Source organism: Scyliorhinus canicula, chromosome 4 (genome assembly GCF_902713615.1).
Source record: "Scyliorhinus canicula chromosome 4, sScyCan1.1, whole genome shotgun sequence".
NCBI lineage: Eukaryota > Metazoa > Chordata > Chondrichthyes > Carcharhiniformes > Scyliorhinidae > Scyliorhinus > Scyliorhinus canicula.
The window spans coordinates 148,966,156-148,992,614 of NC_052149.1; the positions used below are offsets into that span (position 1 = coordinate 148,966,156).

The window sequence follows — 26,459 nt, forward strand, 5'->3', positions numbered from 1 at the left end:
CACCCTCAGACACCCCACAGCGCTCTTTGGATTCCCCAACGCCCAGCTTACCTGATGGGGCAAGCCCCACCCGACTCCACATCATAAGGGCAGGGCACCCCTGGCCCCAGTCGCTGGCACGGGAAACCTGGCAACCTGGAACTTTGACACTGTCAGCCTAGCTCTCTGAAAGTGCCCCTGCCAGCTAGACAGTGCCACCTGGGCATCCTGGCAGTGCCTGGGTGGTATGCCAAGACGGCCGGGTGGCACGTGGAGTGCCAGGGCACTACCTTGCCGAGAGCCCAACCACCTGGGAGCCTCAGATGACCTGTGAGACTCCTCAGGTGCCATTTATCTGGTCTACGCTTGTGTGGACGAGCACTAAACCAGGGGTTCGTTCTCAGGTCTCGGGAGCATTGGGCGCGACATATTTAAGTGACTGCACATATGATTTGCCAGATAGCGAGGTCTTACCAGATCTTGTTCGATCTCACGAGGCGTTCCGAGCATTGTAAATCTCACGAGAGGCCTCTCATGAAATTTAATGGGCTTGTCGCGTCACCAAGTCAGGTGAGACGAGGCCGTTCAATCGCGCCCTTCGTGTTTGTATATGCAAATGAGTTTTAGCACTGTCTTGGACTGTGACTTCACTGGCACAATTTTGAGCTTATTTTGGGTGCAATATTCTGCCCTAAGTGGAAACTATATCCTCACATGTGGGCAATTTCCATTACTTGCGACCCACTGGTATAAACTAAATGAGTACATACCAAAAATCAAAAGCAAGTAATTTGAGGAACAGCTTAAATTCAGAAATCAGTCTAACTTGCTGTTCTCGGTAAATAAAATGGATTTCTTTGACAGATGTCCTGACAGCAAGCTCCATCTAGATACCGCAGATTATCTGTGCTCTGTACTTACAATGTCTTGAGCCCGGAGAGACCAGCAAACATTCGGCTGTGGACCATTTCCAGCTCATTTCCAGTCAGCAGCAATTCCAAGACTCCAGATGCCCCATCGAATACTCCCTCCCGGATATCTCGGATCTTGTTGTTGCTCAAATTTCTAAATGAGTGATGGCGAAAAATATTCGTTGAACAAAAAATGTTGATGAGAAACAATACGTAATTTATCTTCAATTTCTCTTCTGAAAAGCATTTTTGATGTAGTCGTCCAACATAAACAGTTTTTATGATTACCCTTGCACAAAATTGGAAAATTAAAATGCCCTGTGGAAACAGCGATAAACAGTTGATGAAAAATGGACAAATCCAAAATCCCATTTCCTCATTCTCCATATTGCTCGAATACATTGTTAATCAAGTTCTCTGTTTAATTATAATTTAATCTAGTTTATTAACATGGTGGGTGGCACTGTATTTTAACAGTGCCTGTGTGCACTGCTCTATTAAGTAGTCTGGTTTCCAATCCAATTTCTGCAGATGAAATTAAACCTTCTCTGTCAGATGACCATGAGGGGTCCATGCTGGAATGAGTTTGGGCAGTCTCTTAATGCGGTTCCCGGGGGAAGTGAGTTCATAGCACTAACCTACCCATAACTCAGCCCTAATTGGGCAGTATACCTCGGAATATGTACAAAGATAGATGGTTTAGGAAATAGAAATGTCACATTGTAGGGAATGCTCTTCAAACATGTTACTGGGGCAAGATAAAGGAAGACTTTAACTCCGTTTAACCCTTGCTATGTTGGAGTTGAAAGTGCTTAATGTAAACTAAGGGCTCCATTTCTTAGTCTGTTATGACTCACATATATGCATGTGTACATACAACACAAAAATATATACACTCACATAAATACACATGATTACACAGATATCTGGGCAGACAGACTGACGATGGAGACATGTGGAAGTACACATAGATGTACACACACACAAATTTGTCACCGGGGAGGTAATTGCAAAAGGTACAAATACTAGTTGTGAGTAACAAGGGGATTACTAAGAGAGGCAGGTACTGTCCACAATTCAGCTGGTGTAATCATAATGTTTAGCTATTATTGCATTAGGGAATGAATCAACAGATCAAATGAGTTAAAATTTGATTAGAGAGTAGGTTTTGAGATGAGATGGCTGTTATTATACAGCCAGGAACCAATAGGCTTTCCAAATTGAATCTCAGTAATAGGAAAATCCATTTATAATCTACAAAACAAGGTTGAAGAGCTCAGCGACGTCTCTCTGTCCCCCTCCATTGAGAAAACGTGCTGTTGTTATGAGGAATGGTACACAGTGTTATTATGAAGACTTCAATGATGATTGAGATATAATGCAGAACAACAGGGAGTGGGCTCTTCCCAAATAGCTCCCAAACTTTTCCTAACTCATACTGGGACATTTCTAATAGGCAGTGCCCAGTCTTCAAGCTATTTGACCATGGGAAATGGATAAGAGACAAGAACCTGGAGATACTGAAGCTGGAAAAAAATCTATTAAAAAGGATTCCATGACAAAGTGAGTGCCAAATTACCTTACCCATGGCATGTTATAAGAGGACCCTTTGTATTCGACTACGATGATACAGGCAAATAGTTAGCTTACCCGATATAGGTAGTTGCCCCTGCCAAGTGTGGACTGTGTAAGTGGCGAGGCTCTGGTACTGAGACCAGTGCCAAAAACCTGCTCATCGAAAATTATAGTGCTGCAAATTAACAGGCAAATTTGAATCTTGGCTCCGATTTGGGTTGGACTTTAACATATGTTTCTCCTGCCCTCAAAAACAAGCCAACAGGCTCCCTTGATGGCTGCTTTTTGATTGCCTGTTTCATTTTTCCAGGTGCAGGTCATGAAGTTAGTCAGAGAGCAGAACCTCCTCCTTCCCTCTCTCCAGCAAACAAATTTTACAAATTGCATCCGGAAAAAAATAAACAGGCAACTAACTGAGTGATTAAGAACCGGATCGCTACTGTGAACTTCTCTTCATTTTCCACCAACATCAACTCGAGGGCTAATTCTGTTGCTATTTCATCGGTTATCACTGAATGTCCAATTGCACCAAAGGGACTCTATCGGCAGTGATGCAGAAAAGACAAAGATGAAGAGGAAATCGAGCAGGGACTGTGGGGAGTAGGTGGGATAAACTGCAAACACAACATGGAGAAGCTGAGGTAATATTGAGGCTGAGCCAGGAGAACAAGGACAAATGAGCTCAGAACCAAGTTGTGCCAGGGTAGTTGATGCAAGGCAGGATAAGAAACAGATTGAACAGTTAAAGCTCAAAATGACAAAGTGACAGCTGCAGAATTGCTACAGAAGTCATGATATTACAAAATATGAAAAGACTTTCGGAAGAAAGTCGATCATATTGTTGTTTCCATGGCCCATTAACATGTGCATAAAATGGATGAAAGTGGGCCACCTACTTTATTCCCAGAGATTCACATCTCCTGGGGTACATGAGAAGGAAACCCATGAAATTGCTGCCCTAGAATTCAGATTAAGGCTGGTATTAGAAGAAGGGGGTGGGTGGGGGGGCCTTGGTCAGATGTGAAGAAAGAAATACGTAAATTACAAAGTATATAAATGAAGCAACTCATTATTTTGGTTCTGCCCTCAGTATACCCCAAGGATCAATATGCTGAGCTGTTTAATTTCTGACTTTCTCCTGTGCACCAAACATCCTATGCCATTCTGTTACCACTCACTGAGAGGGTGGTGGTTGAAGATGAATTATCTCCAATTTATTTTCTTGCTGTTATTAAATTGTTGTTAAATCAATTCATTTTTTTCCTCAGAATCCTGGGAACTATTTTAAAGCAAAAGGGTGTTGCATTATGAAACCCTGCTGATTAATAGGTGGCAACAATGCAGGCTATTCAATTCTGTTTTCCCAGTTATATCCACTTTGGGGTTAAGTACTCAATGATATCCAGCATGCTGCATGATTGATGCATTCTTGTATGTGTTGGAGATGTCAATGCCTCCGAGGGAAAATAAATCCAAAGCTATTCCAAGTGCTCCTGATATCCTGTTGTGCATTGTTATCTTATTTCTTATCCTCCTTCTCCAACAGTGAAAGAACCAGGTTGAAATTTACTGAGATCGGTGCCTCGGTGTAGACACGATTTGTGACACCACAGATTTGCACCAGGAAGGTTGGATGCGAGGTTTTGGGGCTGGCGACAGGCAGGGATTGAACGGTTTTGGGGACCTGTTTGTGGGAGGCAGCTTTGTGAACTTAGAGGACTTGGAGGAGGAATATGAGCTGCCCAGTAGCAATGGGTTCAGGTACTAAGAGGTCCAGGATTTTGTGTGGAAGCAGGTGCTTCCTTTCCCGATTTGCTGCCCTCGGGACTACAGGATAAGGTGTTACTGAGGGAAGGAGTGGGGGAGGGTATGGTGTCTGAGATCTGCAAGAAGCTAATGGATTGGGAGGGAGCCCAGATAGGGGAAGTCAAGTGCAAATGGGAGGAGAAATAGGGAGGGGGTGGAATGAAGGCTGGGTTGTGGGAGGAGGCTCTGAGAAGGGTGAATGCATCCTCGTCATGTGCGAGTCTCAGAGTTACCCAGTTTAAGGTAGTTCACAGGGAGCATATGACAGTGGCCAGGATGAGCAGATTCTTTGAGGGGGTTTAGGACAGGTGTAGCCAGTGCGCGGGTAAGCCCACGACACATGTTCACATGTTTTGTGCATGTCCGAAATTATAGGGGTTCTGGCAGGAGTTTGTGGATGTAATGTCCGAGGTGCTGAGGGTAAAGGTGACCCCGAGTCCAGAAGTGGCGATATTTGGTGTGTGGAAGACCCAGGGGTCCAGGGGGTGAGAGAGGACGATATTCTGGCCTTTGCCTCCCTGGTAGCCCAGAGACGGATTTTGCTGGAATAGAGGGAGTTGGAGCCACCAAAGCCGTGGGTGTGGGTGAGTGAACTGGTGGAGTTCCTAAGGTTGTGTCGAGAATCAGCCTGTTCAGTCGCATGAAGGCCAATGGCAGAAACGGGCGACCTCGAGTAGACAACATCCTTGTGTCATGGGACAGCCAAAGGTGAAATTACTATTTATGTCATTCTGCAGATGCTCAGCATATGACATCCTCAGTCACTCTGGATGTAGCAAAGAATGAACTACTTGGGTTCTTTTCATAAAGATCGTTGCGCCTTTAAAGGAAATTGGTACATTGATTTAATCTTCATTCTTCTTTTGAACTAATCACATTGGCTCTTTCGTTGTGAAAATTTGCATATTGAACCTGATTTGCAAAATGTTCAAATCCAGATGGCCAAGTAGTCACTGCATTTGTAATATCTGTTTAATATAGCCAAATATATGCATACATATATTGAGTTTGAGTTTGTTTGGGAATCTCTATATCAAACAAAGTTTTGATACATAAAGGAACAAAAAGGGGGAGTTTAAAACAACATGGGATCTTTCAAATGTGGTTTGATCTAAGAATCAAGGCTGGTCTGCGTACAAATAGGGGTTGACCTTCCTCTATTGTAAGGAAACATTGCTTTATATTTATTAAATGAATAGTTGAATTCAGTTGAAAGCCAGTCTTACAAAGGGTACTTGAGCTGTTAACGATAATCCCACATTTTATTTATATGTTAATAACATGTGACAGTAGTTATGCTTTGTCACTATCTCTTTGTAAATAAATGATGTGGGGTTGTGGGATTTCAGAGGAAAATTTTAATGTGATTATGGGAATATTTTAGTTGGTGCCTTTATGGTTCTGCCAAAGGTAAGGTAGATGCGCAGGGAAAAGCCCCCATGGAAATGAATTCCTATAATTGCTTTCTTCAGAAAACTACAGCTCCGTATGGTCATATCAAAGCCTTTGAAGAGGAGCAGTGAGCAAATTAAAACAATCAGATAATTGTGAGCCTCTCAGGTACACATCTCTGAACAGATGGAGTATCAGAGCTTCCAGATCGCCGAGGAATATGGCCCCCATGGGAACTATTACCAGACAGTATAAAAAAAGCTGAGACCACAACAGTGTCATTGAGAATATCGAAAGTTTTGGGAAATAGGATAAGTCATTGAGGAATATTCCCATCCATCTACATATTATGAACACCCTTTCCTTCAGAAAGCTTTCACATACACAGAACTTTACAATGCTCAAAATATGCTGACTTTTACAATCGAGGTGGCACAATGTGAGACACTTTCAAGATCAAAACATACCACCAGGTGAGTTCTAGGTGACCAGATCACGTGCATGGCCACAAACAAGAGATTGGGAAATGGGAATAAACAAAGGGGCAAATCAGAAATTCCAGATCATAATATGGAATGTGTCGCAGACAGAATGTATGTGCTCTTACTACCCATAGTCAAATGTTTTTTTATGGAAAGAAGTGTGTTCTTTCTTACCCTTAGAGTGTGTACTCCAATTAAATATGTTAGAACAAGCTTTCACTAGTTTAAATTAAAATAAGTTATTTATTCGCACACACCTATCCTGAATTGACACAATGTCACATACTCAGGCTCACGCACACACGCATGCACACAAAGATTTGATGAAGATAAAGATAGTGCGCAGTCACAGACCACAGTTAATTCAGCCTCTGATTTCTGATTTCCGTTCTCCCGCATGGCAACTCTAAGGTTTTAAGAATGGATTCAACGTTTAAAGTTTGAGTGAGTGTTTTGTAAAGCAAATGGTTCACAGCGTGTTGTGAGGTTTCCTGCAGTCAAATATCCACAAGGTTGGTTCTCAGGTGAACACTGAAATTAGAACAGGTTAGGGCAGCATGGTGGCAGAGTGGTTAGCATTGTTGCCTCATGGTGCCAAGGACCCGGATTCGATTCCAGCCCCGGGTCACTGTCAACCTCACAATCCAAAGATGTGCAGGGTGGGTGGATTGGCCAAGCTAAATTGCCCCTTAATTGGATTTAAAAAAAAAAGACATTAGAACAGGTTAAGAAGTATTTTGGCTGCTTGATAACTTGCAGCTACTTCAGAGTCTGGTTCTTAGACTGGCTGATGACCAATAGTTCTTAAAAGACAAAGATGACAAAGTCTTTTTCTGCAGCTGTTGTTTTGTTGGTGTTCTTTTGCAATCTGCATAGGTCTCTTCTGGGCCTTGGGATAATAAAGGGATCTCCGTATCAGACGCCAGTTTTAATCACATGATCAATTGTCATTGTCCAACCAGAATGTCTTAAAGCTAAGAGGCCATTGATATACAATAGGAGATAGATGGTGGCCTTTCACAATTATCTGGTGAATAATCCGTCTCGTCAGCTTTCCTTTCCTGGAGACAGAGAGTTTAGGAGTCCATTGATTCTATGTTTTGAGTAAACTTCCACAGATGAATTCCACAGATAACATTCATCTGGCATGTCCAGATGTGTAGACCCCATTCCATGGCTATTCAATTTGGAACTCTCAGGAAGCTTTATGGTTTGTATTAAATAAGCAACGGTCACCTACTCCTTGGCAGTCACAAACAAAAGATAGTTCCAGAGGTTTCCATACGAGATCAGCCCATGTGTAAAGTTATGAATATGAAATATCTTCACAGGGCATGACAATTGATACTTTCTGCATTATTTTACTCAAGTGGTTCATACAAATTGTTAGGACACACAGTAACCAGGGAAAGACCAAACTTTATTCTTCCAGTGCTACTCAAGCCACATTGAGAAGTCTGTTAACAAATGACTGCCATACATTATTCAGCAGGGGGATCCTCATCTACCCTCCAATAACATTTAAAACACTGCCTCAGTACTCTACTCTAGTACTTTGCTGTGGAGAATGTAAGACAGATGTCAGAGGGGTATGCTTGACAAACTCACATTTTCCGCAGGTTTGTTAGCTTCTTGAAGATACCGGTTGCTTCCAGGATGGTTACTTCATTGTCATTCAACCGCCTGAATCACAAAAGAGAGACAATTAAAGGGGTTAGTGCTTTGATTTACCAGAATTGTGGAGAAACCTTCAATAGGGAGAATTTATAAATGGAATTGCAATTCAAGCATTAATGTAGAAAGGGTAAAATAAATAACCCCAGGAGGCTGGACTTACAGGGGGTTATGTGGGTGACTTTGAAAAAGTTGATAAAACCTTGCTGGCAATCTAAGCAAGCTGAGTGTGGAATTCCATTCCTCAGCCTAAGGAAGTCCTGCTCTTGAGAGCTGCCAAAATATTTAGTTGGCTGGCAGCTACAGCAGTCCCAGCAGTGCCAGGCCCCAGAACTGCTGAGACTGCAAACAGTCCCATGAAGAAGTCAACAATGGATCCTGGACTCAGCGAAGTCTGAGATTTTAAGCTAGTGAGGGCTTGGACACCCTATTGAAGACAGTGAGGTGGCAGGAGTGTTGGGGGGGGAATGCAAGGGGCGTCGGGATTTGGAGACCAGACCAGGAGCACAATGGTGGGGTATCACCTTCGGGGGCGATGCACAGAGGCCACCATAAGGGATGTAAATCTGCCCCTCCCCCATCAATCCTGCATTTTCACCTCAGACTCTTGCCTGCCTGCCCTTGTCGATAGCTTAATGGCATTGGCAGTGTGATATTTTGGTCAATTGGCTTGTTAACGAGTTCAATTGCAGATCATTTCTTTATTTTGAAATGATGAGTGGTCTGCCATATTCAGGCCCTGCCTGCCTATCGTATAATGGGAAACAAGCGTGTTGACGTCAGGTTTGTGACTTGACGTCTTCACGCCGGACTTTGCGCAAGCATGGGATGGTAACATTAGATCACGCACACGGTCATTCTTTTTGCCGTGAACCGTGGATAACTAATATTGGCAGGATATGTCACCATGAAAGGTATCACGTGGTCTGATCCCCGAGCATGGATCATCCAAGATGGCGTCACTGGAGAGTAATCAAGAAACAAAGTCATGAAAGATGAGGGCCTTGGGTGGAGGGGCCACCATACCAGAGGGGAGGCTAGTAAACAGAACTGATGTGGGGACAAAATGGCGATGGACAGAGGGGGATTGAGTTTTAGTTCTTCTCTTTCTTTGGTTTAGATGGGAGGGGTGGGAGGGAGTGGATGGGCTGACGTGGAGGTTGTTGATGTGGTGCATATACGTGAGAATCAATGGCAGTGGATACCATGTTGGGGCCCCATAGGGCACAAAACGATGACCTGGGCAAGCTGGCTAAGACAGAAGTATGGCTGATTTGAGGTGGGGAGGGGCGTGGGTGCCCCCAACCCAGTTGGTGACATGGAGCATTCAGGGACTAAATGATCTGTAAGAGGTCACACGTGTTCGTGCATTTAAGGAGTCTAAAGGAGGACATAGTATTCCTGCAAGAGACCCATTTGAAAGTGATGGATCAGATAAGGCTGAGGTAAGGTTGGATGGGCCAGGGCTTCCATTCGGGGCGAGACACGAAAACGAGATGGGTGGCTGTGCGGATTAGTAAGATCAGCCTTTGCTGCTGACACGGGGGTGGTAGATTTGTGATGGTGAGCTGGAGGCTGGAAGGTACCCCGGTGGTGTTGGGCAACATTTATGCCCCAAACTTGGATGATGTGGAGTTCATGAGGCGGGTTCTGATGAAGATGCTGTACTTGGACATGCACAGGCTGATCCTTGGGGTGGGGATTTCAATATGGTGCTGGACCCTAAACTAGACCGGTTATGCCCCAGACCCAGGACGCTGTCAGCGATGGCTAAGGAGCTGCTGAGGTTTATGGTGCAAGTGGGTGGCGGTTCACTAACGGCGAGAGAATTCTCATTTTTCTTGCATGTACATAAGGGGTGTTCCTGGATCAACTGTTTTGTCATGGACAAGGCACTGTTGACAAGAGGGGTCGGGTCAGAATATTCGGCGATCGTGATGTCAGACCACGTGCCACACTGCGTGCATCTGTGCGTGGAGAGAGCATCGCCCCAGAGGCCCCAGTGGAGGATGGATGTGGGGCTACTGACTGATAAAGAGGTTTGGGAGGATAGAGGGGGCTATTCGGAATTATATGGGCCATAACAGCATGGGTGAGGTCTCCGCCAGTATGGTGTGGGAGGCACTGAAGGCTGTGATTAGAGGAGAATTGATCTCGAACAGTGCGCACAAGGAGAGGGTGGAGAGGGCAGAGAGGTTAAAGCTGATGAAGGCCATGTCAGCGGTACATCGCAAATATTTTGTGATGCCTGAGGAGGCGCTGCTTAAGGAGCGATAGAGGCTCCAAGTGGATTACCAGCCGAATTCTATAAGTGCCTTGGGTTGCTGCTGGGTCCCTTGTGGAGTTGTATAACGAGGCATTGAAGAAGGGTGAGCTCCCCCCACGTTGTCGCAGGCATCCATCTTTTTCATCCTAAAGAAGGACAAAGACCCCGAGCAGTGTGGGTCATATTGGCGATTTCGTACTGAACGCTGATGCAATATCATTTGCATCACAAAATCTTTTAGCGAAAGCCCTCGCTACATGGATATAGGGCTGCGTGCCGGGGTGATTGAGGAGGACAAGACTGGGTTTGTAAAGGACAGACAGCTGTCAGCAAATGTACAAGATTATTGGATGTGATCATGATACTTGCAGGGAGGGTGGGGTGGGGGGGTGGGGAAATAGGTGTAAGTGGTGGTGTCTATGGATGCGGAGAAGGCGTTTGACTGGGTGGAGTGGGTGTATTTGGTTGATGTGTTGGAGCTGTTCGGGTTTGGACAGGGGTTTATAGATTGGGTTAGATTCCTGTATAAGGCTCCAGAGGCGAGTGTCCTGACTAATGGTGTCAGATCGGTGTACTTCACATTGCATGGTGGGACGAGGCAGAGACAATTAAGCCATCTTTCCCCCTGCCCAGGCCAACACTACCGTTCTAGCTGGGACAGACTAACTGAGATCTTCAGCTTGGTCTGCATGGCTGAACACCACGCAAAAAGCAATATATTTGCAACAGGAGAAGCATGCCCTTAATAAAAGTGTTAGCCCATAATATATCTGATGTGAGGCGATATTCTAGTCATTCAATTCTGGCCCTTAACCTTCCAGTGTTTCAACCATTTTAGTTCCTTTCCACTTTCAAAAAGCCAAGGTGGCATGTTATGTTATGTGATGTTTCCAGCTATTGCTTGGTTAGGAGGGTGAAAGATTTGCCTCTGTACTAACAGCGAGGCAGCGAGCCTCACAGTCAGACTTACAGTTCAGTGGTGTATTCTGGAACATGGCTGGGTATTCTGGTGAGTTTCTGGTTGGAGCAGTCCACAACTGTGCCCTCACAGCGACATTTCTCCGGGCAGACCAGGTCCATGAAGCAGTCACCGCTTAGCTTGGTCCTGTAGTCCTCTGATCCTGCGGACAATACCGATCACAAACAATTAGGTGAATCATTGACAGCGCCCTATATAATTTGATTTGATGTGACCTTCAACTGTGCTTACACACAAGGCAGATGTTTAAAGAGCATCAGCACGAGCTGCCATGGCATGGCGCGTGCCAGAGTACCAGTATGGTATGGGCCTTGATTGACATGCCAGATACTGAACTGCAATTTGCATACGGAAATTGATGGACAGATAAAAGCCTACGGTTCATCCAGTATACTCTATAAGTAGTCCCATCTCATCTGCGCTGTCACTCCATTCCAAATGCCGCTTCTTGAAGGAGTGAAGTAAACGGCGTCAGCATTCCTCACCGCCTCCTGGAAACTATTTATAGGACGGGAGACTAATTAGAAAACTATTACTCAATCCAACTGTAGAAGCAGTGATCAGATATTGGAATCCCGGATGATATGTCCAGCGATGTGATCATGATTTAGTTAACTTATCAGTCTCCCCCTTCCCTACTCACAGTTTGGATCCACTTCCAAGTGTTACTCGATTGAACTGAACTTGGATTAGGGATAATACAGGATTTAGGAGCATTCAGCCTTTCGAGCCATTCGATAAGATCATGCTGATCTGAATATGGCCTCGACCATCATAATACAGTGGCTATGGTCCTGCATTAGGGAGTTCAAATCCCACAATGGCCAATATAGATGGAATGTCACACAATTCTCAAGAAACTCGACACTGGCAAACACACAGCAGTTTGTTTTCTAAGCACATCGCCCACTAAAAATGCACCTACTTTCCACAATTCATTATCTACAAGGTGCATTGCAGGAAGTTGTCAATTTTACTTCAACAAACATGACCTCTTATCACTAAAAAATAATCAGGTCTATTTAGGTTCATTGACTGCATATTGTGGAAACACCATCAATTACCTTCAACTTAAGGGCAGCACGGTGGTACTGTTACCTTTGTTACTGTTACCTTTGTTAGCATTGTTGCCTCACGGCACCGAGGACCAGGTTCAAACCCGACTCTAGATCAGTGTTCTTCAAAGTCGGGGGCGCGACCCGCGGGTGGGTCACAGGCGGGTGTCGGGAGGGTGGCGGAGCCGTTGTCCGCGACGCTCCCGATCGCACAAATCCCCACGCAGCAGCCGGCTTTTCATAACGCCGGCTGCAAGCGGCCGGGGACATGTTAAAAAATAAAAATTTTGCCGCATTGCGCATGCGCGCCGATAATCAAGCACGCATGCGCAGTGCAGCCGCTAGTTTTTTTAAACGGTTACAGCTTTTTGTTTTACAAGTTCTGTTGTGGTTTTTATTCATTTATTTTATTCATTTAATTTTTATTTTTTTCATTTATTTTATTCATTTTATTTTTTTACAAGTTCGGGGGGGGGGGGGGAGGAGCGTTTATTCATTTTTTTCATTTATTTGACTCATTTGTTTTTTACAAGTTCGGGGGGGGGGTTTATTTGATAACATTTTACAGGAAAAAAATTCAGACCTTTGGACAGATGGAGACTCCATACTTTCCGACACCGGAAGGCTTCACCTTCATTCAACAGGTTCCATTGGAGGACCGTGTACGAGGGCCAAAGGGACCCAAAACCATTTCCTCCATTTTTGTCAGCAGCAAACAAGGTAAGAGAAAATGGTGGGTCGCACAGGTCGGTCGGCGTGGGTCGCGAAGGTCGGCCGGGTTGAGTCCCGAAGGTTTGGGTCGGTTGGTAAAAATGGATCCCCGGAAAAAAGTTTGAAGAACACTGTTCTGGATCTTTGTCCGTGTGGAGCTTGCACACTCTCCCTGTGTGTGCATGGGTCTCACCCCCACAACCCAAAAAGATGTGCAGGGTAGGTGAATTGGTCACGCTAAATTGCCCCTTAATTTGAATAAAAGAATTGGGTACTCTAAATTCATTCAACAAAATTACCTTCAACTTCCATTCCAAGTCACATGCAATCTTGACATGAATCAACAGAATCTAGATAGTGCAGAAGGAGGTCATTTGGCCCATCGTGTCTGCATTGACCCTCCGAAAGAGCACACTACCTATGCCCACTCCCCTATCCTATCCCCATGACCCAGTGCATTAATTATGGCCAGTACACCTAACCTACACATCTTTGGATTGTGGGAGGAAATGGTAGCACCCGGAGGAAACCCAAGCAGACATGGGAAGAACTTGCAAACTCCACACAGACAGTCACCCAAGGCTGGAATTAAACCTGTGTCCCTGCCGGTGTGAGGCAGCAGTGCTAACCACTATGTCACCTTGCTGCCAGGGTTCACGAAGGACTACACCGAGTCTCTGGATTACTAGTCCAGTGACAATATCACAACACCACAAAACTGTAGATTTGTTCAAACGCACAGCCTCAACCAGCTGGAGAGACAAGGGGAGCAGATGCAGGGAGACACCACCACTTGCAAGTTCTCCTCCACCACACACCATCCGCACTTGAACTAAATGCCATTCCTTCACTGTATCAAAATCTCCACAATTCCCCTTCAGCACTCTGAATGTATCTACACCACATGGACTGCAGTGGTTCAAGAAGACGGCTCACCACCACTTTTTCAAAGGTAGTTCGGGATGGGCACAAATGTTGGCATTGCTAGTGACACCAACATCCCATTTAAGAGTAAAACAAGTAAATAAATATGGCCATTCCAGCATCCAAGCCCATCATCCAAAAGAAATTTTACAAAACAGCCGGATCGCCTTGTATTAATTTACTGGAAATATATTTTTATCATTAAACTGTCCAACAGCACCTGCTATTCTGCTTTCCAAGCTCTATAAATGCTTTGCAAGATTATTAATTTCAGGCTTGTCCCATTTATTTATTTCTGTGCATGTTTTCATTCTAAATGCTAAAATATTAATCCAATAACATGCACAAGGGCGGAGTATCTTCTTTAAAATTCAACTTTACTTCACAGAGAAATCAGCATTGATGTGGTTCAACAGTCTGGCTCCTGTGACATCAGTGGTCTTACTTATGTGGTATTTATATTAATGAAGGGTTTGTTTTGTTTTTCTTTGCATTGACCATCAATTGTGCAAATTAGTGCAGTGGATGTACTTAATGCAGTACTGAATCAAAAATAGGCCAGCTGTGTATCCCTTACTTGAAGTGGCAGAAGTGTTGCTAGATCTGTCTGCAGCCTTCATGGGCAGGATTCTCTGACCCCCGCCGGGTCGGAGAATCGCCGGGGGGCGGCGGCGTGAATCCCATCCATGCCGGCTGTCGAATTCTCCGGCGCCGGGGATTTGGCGGGGGCGGGAATTGCGCCGTGCCGGTCGGCGGCCGCTGGCAGCGATTCCCAGCGATTCTCCGGCCTGCGATGGGGCGAGTGACTGCCCATTTTCGGCCAGTCCCGTCGGCGTATATTACACCAGGTATTTGACGGCGGGACCTGGCTGCGTGGGCGGCCTCCGGGGTCCTTGGGGGGCGGGGGATCTGGCCCCGGGGGGTTCCCCCACAATGGCCTGGATGCGATCGGGGCCCACCATTCCGCAGGTGGGCCTGTGCTGTGGGGGCATTCTATTGTTCTGCGCCGCTGTGGTCCTCCGCGATGGCTGATGTAGAGATGAACCCCCCCTGCACATGTGCTGGGATGACGCCAACACACGCTGGTGCCCCTGCGCATGCACCAACTCGCGCTGGCTAGTGGAGGCCTATCGGCGCCGGTTGGCGTGGCGCCAAGCCCCTTCCCTGCCGGCCGGCGCAATGCAAAACCACTCCGGAGCTGGCCTAGCCCCTGAGCGTGCGGAGGAATTTCTGCATCTGTGGGGCAGCCCGACGCCGGAGTGGTTCACGCCACTCTTCGGCGCCAGGACCCTCCGCCCCGCCGGGTAGGGGAGAACCCCGCCCCATGTCTCTCTGTGTAAGATTAGACTTGGCAGCACCAAAGGTTCAGGGTGGGATTCAAGAGGACAGAGAAAGAGCCAATGGTTATGGAGGGACAAAAGTGAATACCCACTTCAGCAAATTTCAGTTTGCTCCCTCGTGACAAGCTGTTAATAGTTTTGGTCCACTTCTTTAAGGAAAGATATATTGGCATTGGAGGCAATCCAGAGAAGGTTCACAAGGTTGGTCCCGGGTATGGAGGGATTTTCTGACAAGAAGAGGTTAAGTAGGTTGGGCCTGTATTCATTGAAGTTCAAAAGAATGGGAGGCGACCATATTGAGACATATAGGATTTTCAGGGGGTTTGACAGTGAAGATGCTTAGAGATTGTTTCCCTTGTGGGAGAGCCTTGGACAAAAGGGCATAATCTCAGAAGGGGTCACCCATTTAAAACAGAGATGAAGAGGAATTTCTTCTCTCAGTATGTAGTGAATCTGTGGAATTATTTACTGTAGAGGCTGGGTCATTAAGCATATTAAAGACTGAGATAGGCAGATTTTTAACCAGTAAGAGAACCAATGGTTATGGGGATAAAGCGGGAAAGTGGAGTTGAGGATTATCACATCAGATCAATCATAATCTCATCGACTGGCAGAGCAGACTCGATAGGCCATATGGCCTACTTCTGCTTCTACATCTTATGGACCCTACCTTACTAACCGATGAAGTGCTTCTGCACAGTGGGGTGGACGTGCCGTTGACCTCTGCCAGAAACATCATAGTTTTCCTGCAATAACATCTCTGACTTCAGCCCTGCCTCAGCTCATCTGCTGCTGAGACCCTCATCCACGATTTTGCTATATTTAGGCTCAATACTCTCCTGGCCAGACTCCCATCATGCACCTGAACTCACCCACAACTCATCTACTGCATCGTAGCTCACATCAAGTCCCCATTCTGGCTGAACTACACTAGGTACCGGCCCAGGTGACACCTCAAAATTTAAAGTTCTCCTAATTTTCAAATTTCTCCATGGCCTTGCCTCATCTATCCCTGCAACCTCCTTCAACCCTGCAATATTCTTCGATCTCTACGCTCCCCTAATTCAAATCTCTTGCACATTCGCCTGATTTTCATCTCCTCACTGTTGATGGCCAGTTCAGTTGCCTAGGTTTGAAGATCTAAAATTCCCTCCATCAATCTCTCCACCTTGCTTTCCTCCTTTCAAACACTCCTCCACACCAACCTCTTTGACCAGGCTTTCGGCCTTCTGACCTAATATCTCCATCATGTGGCTGGGTGTCAAATTGTATTTTTGTAAATCTCCTGTGGAGCACCTTTGAAATTAAACACAGTAAGCTTCTTGTGTCACGAATTCTGTTTTTCTGTAAAGAGAGAGATTGAATAGTTTCTCCAGAAACAATTAATTGCCCAAATTCATGATGTTCCTACCAGGGCTAGTTCCCATACATTTTCATCATCTAATGCCTTGCGTTAACTACTTTCATCACAGAACCACATAATTCCTACAGTGCAGAAGGAGGCTGATTGACCCATCGATTCTATACTGACCCTCTGAAAGAGCACCCTACCTCGGCCTACGCCCCCGCCCTAACCACATAACCCCACCAAACCTGCACATCGTTGGTCACTAAGGTGAAATTTTAATATGGCCAATCCACCTAACCTGCACGTCTTTGGACTGTAGGATGAAACCGGAGAACCGGGAGGAAATACTGGGGCCCCGCAAGGCTGCGTACTTAGCCCCCCACTCTACTCCCTGTACACACACGACTGCGTGGCAAAACTTGGTTCCAACTCCATCTACAAGTTTGCTGACAATACAACCATAGTGGGCCGGATCTCGAATAACGACGAGTCAGAATACAGGAGGGAGATAGAGAACCTAGTGGAGTGGTGTAGCGACAACACTCTCTCCCTCAATGCCAGCAAAACTAAAGAGTTGGTCATTGACATCAGGAAGCAAAGTACTGTACACACCCCTGTCAGCATCAACGGGGCCGAGGTGGAGATGTTTAGCAGTTTCAAATTCCTAGAGGTGCACATCACCAAAAATCTGTCCTGGTCCACCAACGTCGACGCTACCACCAAGAAAGCACAACAGCGCCTATACTTCCTCAGGAAACTAAGGAAATTCGGCCTGTCCACATTAACCCTTACCAACTTTTACAGATGCACCATAGAAAGCATCCTATTAGGCTGCATCACAGCCTGGTATGGCAACTGCTCGGCCCAAGAGCGCAAGAAACTTCAGAGAGTCGTGAACATCGCCCAGTCCATCACACGAACCTGCCTCCATTGACTCCATCTACACCTCCCGCTGCCTGGGGAAAGCGGGCAGCATAATCAAAGATCCCTCCCACCCGGCTTACTCACTCTTCCAACTTCTTCCATCGGGCAGGAGATACAGAAGCCTGAGAACACGCACGAACAGACTCAAAAACAGCTTCTTCCCCACTGTCACCAGACTCCTAAATAACCCTCTTATTGACTGACCTCATTAACACTACACCCTGTATGCTTCATCCGATGCCAGTGCTTATGTAGTTACATTGTATATCTTGTGTTGCCCTATTATGTATTTTCTTTTATTCCCTTTTCTTCCCATGTACTTAATGATCTGTTGAGCTGCTCGCAGAAAAACACTTTTCACTGCACCTTGGTACACGTGACAAGAAACAAATCCAATACAATCCAATATAAACCCATGCAGACGTGGGGAGAATGTGCAAACTCCACACAGACAGTGACCCAAGGCTGTAATTGAACCTGGGCCCCTGGTGCTGTGAGGCAGCAGTGCTAACCACTGTGCCATCGTGCCTGGTGATCTGCGTCAGTCTAACCAGTACAAATAACACAATGACACCCTAAAAAGAAGCCTTACAAACTTGGGGAATTTATAAACTACCTCTCTTGGGAAACTCTGCAGCCAACTGGCCCATATTGAGGTGAACTCTGACGTTTGTTTCAGCATATATTTGAAGGGTCATAGATATCATAGAATTTACAGTGCAGAAGGAGGCCATTCGGTTCATCGAGTCTGCACCGACTCTTGGAAAGAGCACCCTACCCAAGGTCAACACCTCCACCCTATCCCCATAACCCAGCAACCCCACCCACTAAGGGCAATTTTGGACACTAAGGGCAATTTACCATGGCCAATCCACCTAATCCTGCACTATGCCAAACTCACAACATCCAGCATGCCCAGAAGAAGGCCAGAGGCGGTGCATCTGCAGATGCTCCCCAACACCAACAACGAACTGCCAGTCCGGTTGATGTGTAAGCCGCAGCTGCGTGGACTCTTCAATCATGACAGGATCCAAGAAGATGATGAAATCCTTTACCACTTTGACATACCTGAAAGCTGAGTGGAGTCTACTACTATTATGGCCCTTTCATTCAGACATTCAATATTAATTATCATTTTTCATCTTTCAATTACTTTTATCATTAATGATCCAGTGGTATAATTATGGACTTGCACGGATTACATATAAAGTTAGGATCCTTAATTTCAATATCTAAAGAGTGCCTCCTCTACTGAATCAACATGACTTAACATTTTCTAACATCAGATTTTGTTCAATAAGGTTGGCAATTTATTTGCAATTATTGCCTGCTTCTGATTTTTTAACGTTTGAGTTAACGTTTTGAGGAAGAATCATATTGGACATGAAGCGTTAACTCTCTTTCTCTTTCCACACATGCTGCCAGACCTGCTGAGTTGTTCCAGGATTTGCATAAGACGACTTAAACTCATTGAATTTAGGACATAACCAATTAACAGAGAAAACTCAACTGCCAGAGATGATGAGTACAACGAACCCTAACGTCCAAGCTCCCCAGTGTCGTATCTGGTGGGAGAGGGGGTTATCCCACAGATGCATTGCCAATCCCTCTCGGAGCTTCACAGGTAAGCATTTCAAAGGCAATTTCCCAGAAGTGCTAACTTCCTCTGGACAATTGACCTGCACTGTGAACCATCCTAAAATGCAATTTAAATCGCAACCTGTGGATGGTTTCGCCAGAGTTACACCAATAGTTACTCAGAAAAAGAAAGAAGTAAAACCTCTTCAACTTCTGGGTAACTACTGTAAGCAGAATTTCCCCTACTCCCCCAAGCCCCCAGCGGATTCCCCAAGGCCCCAGGGGACATCTGCGAGTGCCAGGTAAGATCCCCCTCCCCCAACTATCCAGCCCCGCCACGCAATTCTCCAACCACCCACACCCTCCACCAAACTCTCACTCTCGATCTGATCAGATACCCCATCCAGCAGGCCTGAACTGACTCCTCCCCATTTCTCCCCCCCTTGCAACTTGACCCCACACCAATGACCCATCTCCACACATGCAACCCAATCCCTCAAATCCCTTTGATGTCCTAACCCCCACCCCCAATGATGACTGACCCCTGTGAACCCCAACACAAACCTCCGCCCCGTCACATTCCACCTACCCGCCCCACCCCTGACCTCTGACACCCCAACCCTCTGACATCTGACCCCCCCACCACCCACCTCCTTGACCTCCAACAAAACTGACCTCCCACGACCACCCCATCCCCGACTCCCCTAAACCCCCCCCCCACACCCCATACCATGCCCCCAATCCTCTACCACCAAAACCCTGATCTCACGACCTCCGACATCCCACACTCTGCACTTCATGACATCCCAACCCCCAACATCATGATCTTCAACCTTGCCGACATCCCACCCTCCGACCCGCAACTTTTACTCCCCACCTCTGATCCTCCCAACCTCTGATCCCCCTGATCTCTGCTCTCTCACACCCTCCCCCTGAATGTCCCATGACCAACAAAGTGGCTTGATACAACCTGCCCTCAGATTTTAATCCTTTAAGCCCTAATATGAGCTTCAAGGCCAATATGTCCTTCTTCTTCTTTAAGAAACTATTCCAACTTATCTCTCTCAGTTCCAAACTGGATGACCTCACAAGTCCCCACTTTGAACTTTACCTGCCTTCATTTTTCCGACTCACTGAGTCCAAATTGACCAGCGAGAAAACAAAGGCTGACAAACAAGGTCAACATGGAAAGAATCAGCAGGTTATTGGCATATGGAATAAATTGGGAAAAACTGTTGTCTCATCGCTTCCTCAAAGAAGAGATTCAAGATCATTGGCAAGCATTATACGATTATCTCTGATGCAGTTATGGCACAGTCCTGGAGTACAGAACTTAATTTTTGTACACCCAGATTTGCAGATTTGCAAAGCATGAGAATATTATTCCCTCAATCTATGCATGGAACATAGATAGAATTATAGTGCAGAAGGAGGCCATTTGGCCGATCAAGTCTGCACGGCCCTTGGAAAGAACACCCTACCCAAGCCCAGACCCCCACCCTCCCCATAACTCCATCCTCCCCGGAACCCTATCCAACCTTTTTGAACACAAAGGGCAATTTAGCATGGCTAAACCACCTAATCTGCACACCTTTGGACTGTGGGAGGAAACCGGAGCACCCGGATGAAACCCACGCAGACACGGGGAGAACGTGCAGACTCCGCACAGACAGTGACCCAAGCTGGGAATCGAACTGGGACCCTGGAGCTGTGAAGCAACTGTGCTAACCACTAAGCTACCCTGCTGCCCATGGTACAGGCAGCAGTAATAGACAGGGAGTGGGATAGCTTGATCTTGGTTTCGGACAAGTCCCGGCACAACATTGAGGGCCGAAGGGCCTGTTCTGTGCTGTACTGTTCTATGTTCTATGTACCCAGTGGCATATGTCGGCTAGTCAGAGGTTCTAGACATATTGAATTTGAGTCAATAGGCTTTGCAGATCACCTCACAGTTAGGAACAGATGTGGGGCTGGCAGGGGGAGGACCTGAACTTTCCAATGCCAGGTGAGTGCGAGAGTCTCGGGACATGGTTATCCGCACTGGCCATTTTAAGGGAGGGAGGGATCGGGAACGTCTCCATTAGGTCGGCAAGCAATTAAGGTTCATGAAGATTCTTTTTAAAAGAATGTTTCCTGATACGATGGAGGACAAATCAACCCCCTGGAGGTGGTCATGCTGGGGTGCCACTCAAGCATTCTGGTAGCCTACAGATCACCCTGCCTGAGTAAGGATGTAGTCAAAGACTTCTGTACAGAAGGGCTCTTCAGTGTCAAGATTCGTCTCACCACTCTGACTTGGACAGGAAACCTATGACTATGCCAATTAAGAACTTAGCTTCAATCAGTACCACCCCCCCCCCCCCCCCCCCCCCCCCCCCGGCCCGGCCCATGCCGCTGCCAAAGTGAATATCTGATCCAAAAGCAAACCTTTCTGCTGTCTCCCATGACATAAATTCTGCACATTGTTACTCTCTTCAGATGAAGAGTGTCAGTGCTGGAGAATTTCAACTGCTCAGATGCCATATAATGTGGATAAATGTGAGATTATCCACTTCAGTAGCAAAAATAGAAAGGCAAATTATTATTTGAATGGGTGTCAATTGGGACACGTGGATACTCAGTGGGATCTTGGTGTCCTTGTGAATCAGTCACTGAAAGTAAGTGCACAGTACAGCAGGCAGTAGAGAAGGCAAGCGAGAGGATTTGAGTATAGGAATAGGGATGTTCTACTGCAATTGTATATGGCATTGGTGAGGCCACACCTGGTGTATTGTGTGCAGTTTTTGTGTCCTTATCTGAAGAAGGATGTTCTTTCTATGGAGGGAGTCAGCAAAGGTTTACCAGGCTGATTCCAGGGATGGCAGGACTGTCATATGAGGAGAGACTAAGTTGGAGGTTAGGATTATATTCATTGGCGTTTAGACGAGCGAGAGGGGATCTCATAGAAACCTATAAAACTGTAACCGGTTTATACAGGGTAGCTTCAGAAAGAATGATCCCGATGGTGGGAGAGTCCAGGACTAGGGGTTATAGATTGAGGATAAAGGGTGAACCTTTTAGGATTAAGGTGAGGAGAAATTTCTTCACCCAGAGAGCGCTGAATCTGTGGAAGTCACTACCACAGAAAGTAGTTGAGGACAAAACGTTGTGTGATTTCAAGAAGGAATAAGATACAGCTCTTGGGGCTAAAGGGATCAAGGAATGCGGGAGAAGGCGGGATCAGAGTATTGAATCAGATGATCAGGCATTATCGTAATGAATGCTGGAGCAGGATTAAAGAGCCTACTCCAGCCTCTAATTTCTGCGTATGTTTCTATGTATTAGCCGAATTGACTAACCAAACAGATAGTAGCCAGTAATTAGAGAGGGTGGATTTCACCTCTCCAGTCTGGGCCCAAATTGAAACCAGAGATGATGTGTGACCCATTTTTTGGCAGGAAGCTCACAAGATGCTCAAGGTTTAAGGTAGTTTAAGAAGTCACACAGAAACAATCAACTGTGATCCAGAAAAGGTACAAGCACCTCGGATTTAGTGCAGGAGCAACCATCTCTCACATGGACAGGTATAAGCAATTCTGATCAAGTGCATAAACACCAGGTAAAACCAGTTCACATCTTGTACAGATACAAGGGCATCTGATCTAGTCACCTCCAATCCGGTACATAAATGTCCAAATCTAATTTTGTGTAGGAACTACCAAGAAACATTTTTAGAGCTTAAGTGCACCACCCACCCCCGAACATTGTACATGGCAGTGGTTGATGGCGTTTGAATGTCTTCCATTAAAAATTTGTATTTACAGGCAGTGGCAGCCAGTGACAGAGTGTTCCTCAGTGCGTGAAACTCTTGCAGGTATTCCTGTGAGTCATTACAGATTAAGAGGAAAGAAGAAAATAATTATGTCCAGTTTTGGTTGCCATAGATGATGAGGCTCTGGAGAAGGTAAACAAGGGGGCAACCAAAATCATATCCAGCCTCCGGCCTCCAGTACTTAGGATTATTCATGTGCGAGAAACAAACTGTTCGAGAACAAATCTCTAAGGTTTTTAAAATGATGATTTCATGCAATCGTACTGCACAGAAGGCGACCATTTGACATATCATGCCTGTGGCAGCACTTTGAAGGAACTATCCAATTTGTCTGACTCCCCTGCTCTTTTCCCATCACCTACAATTTCCTCCCCAAGAAATATTTCTCCAAGTCCCTTAAGAAATTAACAATTGCTTTCCACCTCCCTCTCAGGCAGCGATTCCAGATATTAGCAAGAGAAATTCTCCTCACGACCCACTGGTTCTTTTGCCAATGTCTGTCAGGGTGAGATTTTCTGCTGGCTCACCATTGGCTGCTGGTGGGATCTTCTGGTCCCGCTGATGTCTGCAGCATTCTGCATTGCTCAGCCATCCCGCTGTCGGATCGCCTTCGGCGGGAGTGGAAGACCCCGCCAGCAGGAAAGACTGGAAAACCCCACCGTAAGTCGGTGTCCTTTGGTTACGGACCCTCTTGCCAATTGCAGTAATTTCCATACATTGACTTCATCAAGACCCTTCATAATCCAATGAATATCCCCTTAACCTCTGCTGCTTGTTGAAGAAAAACAACCTCAATTTCTCCAGACTCTCCAGATGACCAAAATCTTTTCTCCCTGGTAGCATTCAAAACTCCTCTGCTCTCTAACACCTTCACATCCTTCCTAAAGTATGGTGTTCAGAATTGGACACAGGACTGGAATGATTTAAAATTGCATGATTATTAAATACCTAAGCAAAAAGAGTCAACTGGTTTCTAGCTGGGGAATTATTTCTACTCGGGAAGTATTTCTGTTCAGGGGGTTTCATTGCTACCTGGAGTTATGCAGTGGTTATGGGTTGCCTGCAGTCCCTCAATCGAAAATTGGTCAAGTAGCTGAGAGAGACAGGAGAACATTTTGAGTTATGAAAAGTTGGGCTGAATTGCTGAAAATGGGGAGACACTATGAGTTACCAAGACCACTTTGTTTGCTTGCATCCAGGGCTTGGAAAGGAAATCAGCAGAACATATTTTCCTCTCAACTGTCTGTCTGCCGATTGCACGACTGGGCGAAGGAGGGGCCTGTTGATGGTACATCAGGTTGCACCATCCAGAAGGGCCATGCCTGATGGGTCAGCTGCACTTTTTCCTATTCCTTTTCAAATGCTTTTCTGTTTGCATGCGGCACTGATGTCTCCCAACTTGCCTGTCCATAATTCTGCCTCTGTCATTCTAACCTTGAATAGGAGCGGTGATCATCATAGAAATGGGCCCATAGCCCTCACTGCCCCATTGGGATTGCATCAGAAAAAATAGGTGCAGTTAGCCTGCACAAACAAAAAATTAAGAGAAAAGCTGACTTGAAAATGTTCCATTTCCTATTTTTATAAAACTTAGTTTTACATGACCTATACAGCATTATTTTGTGCTGTGAGTTCTTTAATCCCCCGCATCCTTCTCTATACCAAATTGTGCTTCCATTCAAACCATAGCAACTGTTGCTATGGTGCAGAACAGTCAGAGATATTGAGCATTCTTTAATCTACTTGGGCAACAGCAGTGTCCAGTAGCTTTGAGTCACATTTTAGATCTTTCCATTTTTACCCTTGCCTCAGAAAACTTCATTAGGAACTCCGGCTTGTTTGGGTGAGGTAAAAGGGGAGGGGTGGGATGCTTGACATGCTGCAGAAAGACACAAGGCGTACCATGGTGCTTGACGAAACCATGTTTTACTCATAGCTTGGAACCACATGGTTAGATCAAGCACAACAGAACACCTCGCTTAGAATCAGAGCCAGTGTTAGGCAACGCCAAGGAGAGCAGAAAGGCAAGAGAGAACGAAGGAGGCTGGTGAGCACAATCTGGAAGCTCGGCTGGCAGTCAATGATTTATCCATGCAAAAGAAACATTATAGTGCCAAATCATCCAATTAGAACAAGCTATTAACTAGCAACACCAAACAGAAGGACTCTGTCTATATAATCCCAGGTTGCGATTACAGATTGCCTAGTTCTGTGTTGAAATTCATAACCAGTTAGTATGTAGAAGACCAAGAAACTATCTGTATTAATTCTCAGGCACATTCTGGGTTGCAGGCACATTTCTGTGTCTGGATATTTCATGTCATCTTAAAGGAATCGATCCAGCTCTGTTGATTCGCAAAGTAATTAGTTTGTTCTTTCGTCGCTAAGTATTATGGAAGCATCACCACCCTGCACAACCTCAACTCACTGCCCCCCTTGAATCCAGCCCATACGAATGAGGAGAACCGCCTTATTGATCGCCACAAGTTTGTAAATGCAAGATGCAGCCATTTTACACAAAGCTAGTTTTAGAAATCTGGTTCGGGGGAAAAACACTGACTTGCATTCATTTAGTATCTTTAATGTGGCAACATATTCCAAGGTCTTTCACAGGAGCATAATCAGACAAAATAATAGAGCCGATAAAGGAGACATTAGGACAGGTGAACAAAGGCTTGTTCAGTTATATTTCACATCAGTGACCGTCCACAACATACACTCTTACCGACTTGTCCATTCACTTTCTCCCTTCATTGCAGTCTCTCAAGATCCCAAATTAGGACTCACGAGCTTCCCAACAGGTTATGATAGCATTTAACCGACAGTGCAATTTATAGAGCCCGAAGCTGTCCTCCCGCAGTTACAACGGATAATATTTTGCATTTTATCGCTACACCATTTCTAAGAAACCCCTCTCACTTGTGGCAGTTGCTGATCGCAGACACCGTGTCCTGATGACTGTACGTTTTAGATGTTACCTTGTGTGACAACAGCGCAGAGAAGCAACACCTACCCTTAACAAGAGCCCGACAAACTACAGGTCTCATGAAAGCTTAACACAAAAGAAAATATTAAAGATGCAGTTTAGCAACAGCGTCATGTCCTCCTGTAATCTTGAAATTCAGTAAAACACCTGCTCTTGCCCAGAGTCAAGCGGCAACTAATTTGTGCAAGACATTTGTGATTTATTAGATTTGATAGAGAGAAGTCATAGACTCAGGCTTTATTTATTGAAGCTTTCATGTCACAGGTAATGTGGTAAGAATATTAAACAGCAGGTGACAAACCTCTGACGTTCCCCTGCAGACATGTAGATCTTACACTGATTGCACTCTGTCACAGGGTTCATTTCGTGGGTCCAAAAGCTTTGCAGTTGGCAAAGGAGATCCACTGGATTTCAGTGGGATTAGACCCAACAGCCAAATTCACAGACACTGGCTTGAATTGCTGTAAAGTCAGCCCGCTCTACACCTTAGGTAAAATAGTGCCAGAGCTGGAATCTGGAAGTCCTGCTGCTGAACCTGCCACCCACAATTTACGTCTGGGAATTAGATTAAGGAAATAATATTTAACTGAGTTATTTACAATAGGTATCAGGAAGAATAGACCTGACATTGAGAAGGACTAAGAGAGCATAACCGTACCAGCCTCCCCGAACAGGCACTGGAATGTGACGACTAGGGGCTTTTCACAGTAACTTCATT

General features: G+C 45.6%; 1 protein-coding gene across 1 annotated transcript in view; it reads right to left on the reverse strand.

The window, feature by feature from the left end:
- The window catches only part of LOC119965073 (slit homolog 3 protein-like), a 758,703-nt gene that overhangs the window by 150,375 nt on the left and 581,869 nt on the right, over window positions 1–26,459 (reverse strand). The window contains exons 15-17 of the mRNA XM_038795337.1: window positions 11,056–11,206; window positions 7,754–7,828; window positions 901–1,044 (exon numbers count right to left, since the gene is read on the reverse strand). Coding sequence (XP_038651265.1) covers window positions 901–1,044; window positions 7,754–7,828; window positions 11,056–11,206 — 370 coding nt within the window. The remainder of the gene's footprint in view (window positions 1–900; window positions 1,045–7,753; window positions 7,829–11,055; window positions 11,207–26,459) is intronic.